This window comes from Nannospalax galili, unplaced genomic scaffold (assembly GCF_000622305.1).
Source record: "Nannospalax galili isolate Female #2095 unplaced genomic scaffold, S.galili_v1.0 scaffold369, whole genome shotgun sequence".
In the NCBI taxonomy this organism is placed as follows: Eukaryota; Metazoa; Chordata; class Mammalia; order Rodentia; family Spalacidae; genus Nannospalax; species Nannospalax galili.
Window position 1 is genome coordinate 2,196,622 of NW_008360318.1, and position 7,244 is coordinate 2,203,865.

General features: G+C 44.3%; 1 protein-coding gene across 1 annotated transcript in view; it reads right to left on the reverse strand.

Moving 5' to 3' along the window:
* Col6a6 (collagen type VI alpha 6 chain) overlaps positions 1-7,244 on the reverse strand; it is a 125,264-nt gene that overhangs the window by 110,425 nt on the left and 7,595 nt on the right. The window contains 3 exon segments of the mRNA XM_008825116.3: positions 231-800; positions 3,657-4,232; positions 6,581-7,135. Coding sequence (XP_008823338.1) covers positions 231-800; positions 3,657-4,232; positions 6,581-7,135 — 1,701 coding nt within the window.

Consider the following 7,244-nt stretch of genomic DNA (forward strand, 5'->3'; position numbering starts at 1 on the left):
GCTCCCATCTGGAGTGAGGAAAAAAAAAAGACACAAGGACACTACAACCTGTTTCTCATTCTACAGCTCAGAAATATATATATATGATAACTGTGAAAAAGTCCCAACTGAAATCCAGAGGCACACATCTAAATTCTCCCAGCAGCCCCACAGGAGGTAAACAGGGCTGAAGGAGAACGTCAGTGACAACAGAGGGGGAAGTTGAAGCAAAGCACTCAGCCAGTACTTACTGCTCTCACCCCCTGTGGTACAGATGTTGCGAACGATCCTTTTCTTGACCTTCTTCAGTTCGTCAAAATTATGGACCGTCAGTTTTTTCTCTGCCGTCCCTGTGATCTGGATCAGCTGTTGCTCATCCACGTCCCCGATGCCCACTGAGTAGATGTCTACACCTCTGTGCCTCAGCTCTTCAGCAGCCTGAGCCACTTCATCTTGGGAACGACCATCTGTGAGGACCAGAAGCACTTGAGGGGTACCTGCATTTATCCTGCTGCCTGTCTCTGGCTGGAAGTAGTGCCCCACCTTACGGAGGGCATCACCAATGTGGGTGTATCCGAAGATCTGCGGGATGCTCTCAATTTTCATGGATATTTCCCTCTCCCCAGTGAAAGCTCCCAGCAGAAACTCTGATTTGTAGGTGTCACTGAACTGAGCCACTCCTATGCACACTCGGTTGAGGCTGACATCAAAATCTTGAACAACAGATGCCAAGAATTCTTTCATCTTCGTGAAGTCGTTTGGGTGGATGCTGTTTGAACCATCCATGAGGAAAACAAGGTCTACTTTCTCAATGTCACAATCTGCAAAGAGGAAAGGAAACAATGATGAGACCAGATGAGTACTCCTTCCTTAACCCCACAGGAGTAAATTAAACATCTGCATCTATACAGAAATAGCATTTCTGAAAGCAGTTTCTTATCACATGCTACTCTGCCATCACGCTAATTGGAGAGGTAGCAAATACAAGCAAGCCCTTCGTGAAGGCGCCACTCACACACTCCTGTTTCTCTTGGCTTGCCTGTTTGCTCTTACACCATTTTCTTTTTTGAGATGCCAGAGGGACTGACCATATAAAGCTTTTCTTATCTACAATCTCCTCTTAACCTTCTAGAAGGCCCAGGGACAGTAGTAGCCTAGCAAGCAACCTAACACATCCATTTAGGGATTCAACTAGAAACAGATGGTTTGCATTACTGACTTGGCCTCTCTGGTCCAGTTGGGCCAATATATTTTTTGATGTATGAGGGCAAACTGAAAGGAAGATTTCAAAGCATGCTCTCCAGTCTCTATCTGACTGACCTTCCTCTTCTACCAGCCTCCTTTCTGATGTGTGTAGGCAAACATATCTGCTTTAAGAAAAATGTTTGTGCGCACATAATGCAATATGGTCAGATAGTTCATCCATTGTTTTATCATAGCAAATACAAGACAAACAGAACAAGAGAGGCCATTGCCAGTGGATGAGTGATGCCTGCCACATACTCGGCTGTGTCCCCTAAGCTTCCTGGTAAACACTGTCACTTTCTTGAATTTCCAGTGTTCCCAAGCATTGACCCAACTTAATTCCCTTTTTCATTTTAGTTTTTCTTTTCATGTGCATATGTATGTGTGTGTGTGCGTGTGTGTGTGTGTATATGTGTGTGGTGTATATGAGCATGCATGTGTGTGGAGGGGACTGTACACACACCCATGCTGGGAAGCCAGAGGAAGACATGAGGTGTCTTGCTTTAACATCTCTGTCGTCTTCTTCCTTTAAGACAGGGTCTCTCCCTAAAACTGGAACTAGGCTGGCAGCCAGCCAGGCCTATTGATCCTCCTGGGTTCTCCCATCTCTGCCCTCCTCCCCACCAGAACTGCAGCTGCAGGTAGATCTGGCTTTTCACTTGGGTGCTGGGGATTTGAACTCAGGTTCTCAAGCCTGCACATCAAGTATTTTTACTCACTGAGCCATCTCCTCAGTCCCCAAGTTAATTAGTTGTTGATGTAATCCCAGAAAAGTTTGAAGGTGTCAGATTCCCACAGTCCAGGTAAGTGAGGAAGAGATAAAAGGAAATATAGCTAATAGATTGATCCTCCAGGGAACTGGTTGACTTGTTACAGTTCTTTGTTTCAGGTTCAAATCAAGCACCCTTTCCTTGCTTAATGGAGACTTTTCAGTACAAAAATGCAATGTCAACTTTCATAGAGAACCTGAGGACAGATAAAATTTTAGGCATTCACCAACAAGGAAAGATATGCCCTAGCTCCAATAAGAAACAGAAAGGTTGTTAGTTTGTGTGGTGGTTCGAATGAAAATGTCCCCCATAGGCTCCAAGTATTTGGACATTTTGTCCCCAGATGATGGTGCTGTTTTGGGAGGTTTTAGAAGGTGTGACTGTCCTGGAGGAAGCACATCACTGGGGGTGGGCTTAGAGAGCTCTTAAACTTTGCCCCATCTCTAGTCCCTCTCTGGTTTCCGGGGCCTGCGTGATGATGTGAGAGCTTCACTTCTGCTGCTCCTGCTCTAGACACCTCCAGCCACCATGCCTCCCTGCTGCGACAGACTGTAATTCCCCTGGAACCCTAAGCTCAAATAAACTCTTCCTTCTATAAATTGTTTGGGTCAGTGTTTCTATCACAGCAACAGAAAAGTGACTAATGCAGTTTGTCAATGAAAAAATTAGCAGCTACAGTCTAAGGAAGCAAGGCACACACAACCGGAAAAGCTGGAATGACTGAAAAAGAGCTGCATCAACATGTTGGCTCTGCGGACCAAGCAATTCATCTAATAAAAATAGTGGGTTTTGGTATACTGCATCTTGGGGGAAAAAATAAGAACTTCCTTTCTTCCTTTTTCTTTTTTTGAGACAGAGTTACACTTTATAGCGAGCATAACCTAGACTGAACTGTGTAGTCCAGGATGGCCTCAAATTGCCTTAGCCTCCCGAATACTGCAGCTGCAGGTATGCACCCATGCCTAGGAAGAGTACAGTCTCACTCTGACCTAAAAGTGCAGAACAGCAGTTGAATGAAGGAACAACGAAAGAGTGAACAGACAGAGAGAGAGACAGACAGACAGAGACAGAGATATAGACAGAGAGAGAAAGACAGAGAGAGACTTACAGCAGCCAAAGCAGAAAGATGCCATCCAGGGCAAAGAAAACCCCACTGTCCTCTGTCCAGGAACCTTCTGAGGATGGACCAGAGTGTTTAATACTGGGCTCTGCAAATCCAGAGAACTTGTAGCATGACAGAAATAGGAAGAAACTAGGGATGCTTAACCTGGAGGAGGGAGAGATGGCTTCAGGCAATGCGTGCTGGCCCTTAGGAGGAAATAGAATTTGATTTCTTAGAAAGAAGGACGAGTGGGTGGAAAAACATATGAGCACATGTATGCTCAAAAAAAACGTCTTTCAAAACCAGCGATTTCCTATTGTTAGAAGCTGTCGGGAAGTGAGAAGTGTTTTTGAATGTGTTTCTCTTGCGGAGGAGCATGAGCGAAATATGGTTGAGGATCTTTCCAACTCTGAGAGTCCATGAAGGGGGAAGGCCTATGAAATAATTTTGGTTCCTTCTCTCTTCCCAAGACAACTGGTGCCCCCAGCACCACCACATAGGCATCTCACTCATAAGACCCTCTGCCAACAATTAGGAAAAGCTTAACTGACAAGACTTACCCACTTTTGAAGAGTTTCAGACACTGGCTGACACATCGGAAAATATCCCCTTCAGGCCTCCAAAAGTCTCCACGAAGTAGTACTTGTCACTTGACCCCGCCATGGCTAACAGCTCCCAGGTATTGGCGCCAGCAATCCCCACAGCTAGGACTACAATGCCTTTGTCCCGCAAGGCCTTGGCAGTGGCGTTGAGCTTCTCTGAATCATGAGATTCCCCATCTGTGATCACAATGAGGACTTGGGGGACGCCCTTGTGCAGGCGGCTGCCCTGGGCTTCGGTGAACATGTGGTCTGAAAAGGCTAGAGCCTCCGCAGTGTAAGTATTACCGCCCATGGGCTGGTCCCTCTCCAGCACGTTAATCACATTCGATTTTGTGTCATGGTCCTTTAGATAAAACAACACTTCCGGGTCATCAGCATACTTAAGCGCTCCAAACCGGACCTGATTCTTGCCCACATCAGCTTTTTTCACTAGGCCAATCATAAAGTCCTTCATAATGTTATATTCTTGAGAGTCAATGCTTCCAGAACTATCGATGACAAACACAACATCCAAAACTTCAATCCGCTTGCATTCTGGAAGAGGGAGAGGAAGGGAAACCGCGTGAGATGAGCTGTAGACAGTGTGGGAGATCCTCCAGTTTCTTTTGAAATGACTGGTGCTTTCTCTCCATGGAACCACACCATGCTATATGATTATCAACTCTCAGATAACAGAGCTATGTTTACATTTGTGCTGCCAGTACCTAGTGATACTCAGGGGAGCCTTTAGGACAAAGCAGGGATGGGTGGAACCTACTTCAGAGAGGGAAGATGGCCAGATAGTGTAGCAATTACAGGACCATCAAGAATAAAATTTCACCCTTTAGACTAAAAAAGGAAAATCATGATTCAGTATAAATTTTCTCATTTAAGTGTTTCCTTCCACATGTGCTTTCGTTTATACAAATTTGTTTTTAAGTTATAAGGATCTAGAGATTTTTCTTAAGATAAGCCATGGTGAAATGACCAAAACCAAAAGAATTTGGCAATACTATGTTTTTGTCATGGTTCTCTACGTTGACTGTTTTTTTCTTCTTTTTTGACTTTCTTGAAATACCTATTTTCATTCCTGGGTCCCATTAAACCTGAGGTCAGTGCTGTGGAAAAGCAGAACAGGAAGGACCCAGTTAGTTCCTGTGGTGCTGCTCCATCTGAAGGAACTCATCCATCCTGAGTTCTAAAGGCTCAGCTCATCCGTTCTGGAGAAGTGGAATCTTGAGACAGTTAGCCATTTAGTCTTCATGTCAGTAGGACAGTCTCTCCAGGTCACAGGAAAGTATGACCCACATGTTAGCTCACGCATTCCTGAGAAACGAAGCTGTGAGAAAGTGCTCCCTCTGCCCGCAGGCTTTCCCGTTTCCTTCTTTTGTGAGACACTTGCCAGCCATGTGGAGGGCTCCTGAAAGCCCAAAAGTCAACCACTGCCTGGAGGCCATGAATACACAGCCATAAACCAAATTCCCAAAGAAAGACTGACTCCAATAAAGAAGAACTGGTTCCCTCTGGCCTTCTGTTGTCTGGGAAGTTTGCTTGGATTATTTAGTGGACTCAGGGGACTTGGGGGAAGATTGTTCAGCATTGGAACCCTTCAAAGAGCTGATACTTGTTATGGGTGAAATTACCTAGGAACAGAAATCAGGTGTACTCTTCTTTCTACAAACATAAACCATCAAACCCTAGCCTGGGAGTTGAACCGAACTGTTACTAGAATTATAAAACAATGTTCATCTCCTTTCTTAAAGTTCCATTAAGATGCATCTAAGTCAAGGGGATTTTTCAGAATGCTTCTGGGCATTAAGCCCAGGGATCACAGTATAACCTAGCCACTTAAATTTGCTGGTCTTCTGTGGCTTTTTTTTTGGTGGAGTGAATGCTAGAAATCAGAGCAGGGCCTTGAGAATGCCAGGTGAGTGTCTACCACTGAGCTGTATCTACAGCACAGAGCTTTTGTTTGGTCACTTCCATTACTCTGTGTATCATAAGAAGAGGGGAATATGCCATTTCTTTCTATTGAAGCATCCATTGTTCAAGTGCCTTACAATAGTCATTACTTATAAGATCTAATAGATATCAAAGTGTTTTTACAAATGTTTCACTTGATCAGGTATCGTCTCCAGAAATTTAAAAAAAAAAAAAAAACCCTATGCATAGAGATGCTGAGCCAAACTTGAGTCTTTCAGCCCAGGAGGATATGTCCCTTTACCACCTGCTTAGCACCCACATGTTATATGATGACACAGGGGACACATGGTTAGGCACCTCATTTTAAAGCAGGACCAACTCTGGTGGAACTTGGACTCTAAAGTTGCCCGTGGATTAGTCTGAAACTAGACTCTCGGCTGAAGTGACTTCCTTACTTGGCTCCTACCTCTTCCCTGTCTTATTTTCCTTCTTCCCCTCCTGAACACACTTCCTCAATGAATCACTTCCACAAGAACTCTTGACTCATCCTCTCCTTCTAGACAGCCTGATATAAGACCTGGTGTGACACCACCTTTCTTAAAGGAACAATTAATCACCTTATGGCGATTTGTCTGTAAGTGAGAATGTGTCTAGGAAGACCAAAATTGGTCCTCTTTCAATTATTTATTTTTTTTCAGAGGGGGTGAGGTTAAGCCAGGGTCTCATTCTGTAGTCTAAGTTAGCCTGAAACTCACTATGTAGCCCAGGATGGCCTTGAACTCATGGTAATACTCTTATCTCAGTTTGAGTACAGGCATGAACCACCATACCCAACTCTTGCTGTCTATTTAACTCAACATGTCAAAGACACTAAACATACACATTCCAATTAATAAATTCATAGCATTCACATACAAGTCTAATTCAAGCAACAGTGAGTATTTGAACTGCCTTCTCCTTTTGACTAGGCCCACGCTTACCTTCACAGGGACTACATATTCCCAGAACGAGGTCATCTTCAATATGCTGCAGAATGTCAAAGTTCTCAACATAGAAAACCATCTCTGGTTTCCCACTGATCTCTTCAAGCTGGGTGACATTGGAACCAAATACCCCCACGGAGTAGATAATCACACCTTGTTGCCGAAGTGCTAAAGCTGGGTCCCTTACTATGTCCTGAGCCTCACCATCTGTGATGAGGATGAGGAACTTCCTGACATTGGGTCGGGCCCCCTTGTCTGGGCTGAAGTATTGGGACACAAAGGTGAGGGCACTGCCTGTCAAGGTTGTTTCTCCAATGTGAGCCATTCGGTCTATAGCACTTGAAATGTCACTTTGGGACGTGAATGTGTTGAGGCAAAACTCCTTGTTTTCATGGCTGAACTGGACTACACCGATTTGCACCCGGTCTGCCCCAATCTGAGATTTGCTCACAAGGTTCTTCATGAACATCTTCATTTTACTGAAGTTTTCAGGTCCTATACTTCCAGAACTATCCACCAGAAACATGATGTCAGCTTTCATGTCTCTGCAGGCTGCATGGGGAAAAAATGGGATGTTTAGTCTCATCACCACATATAAAACATTGGAAAATCAAATCACAAATAATTATTTGTTGAGGTTAAGTGTATTTAGCAAAGATGG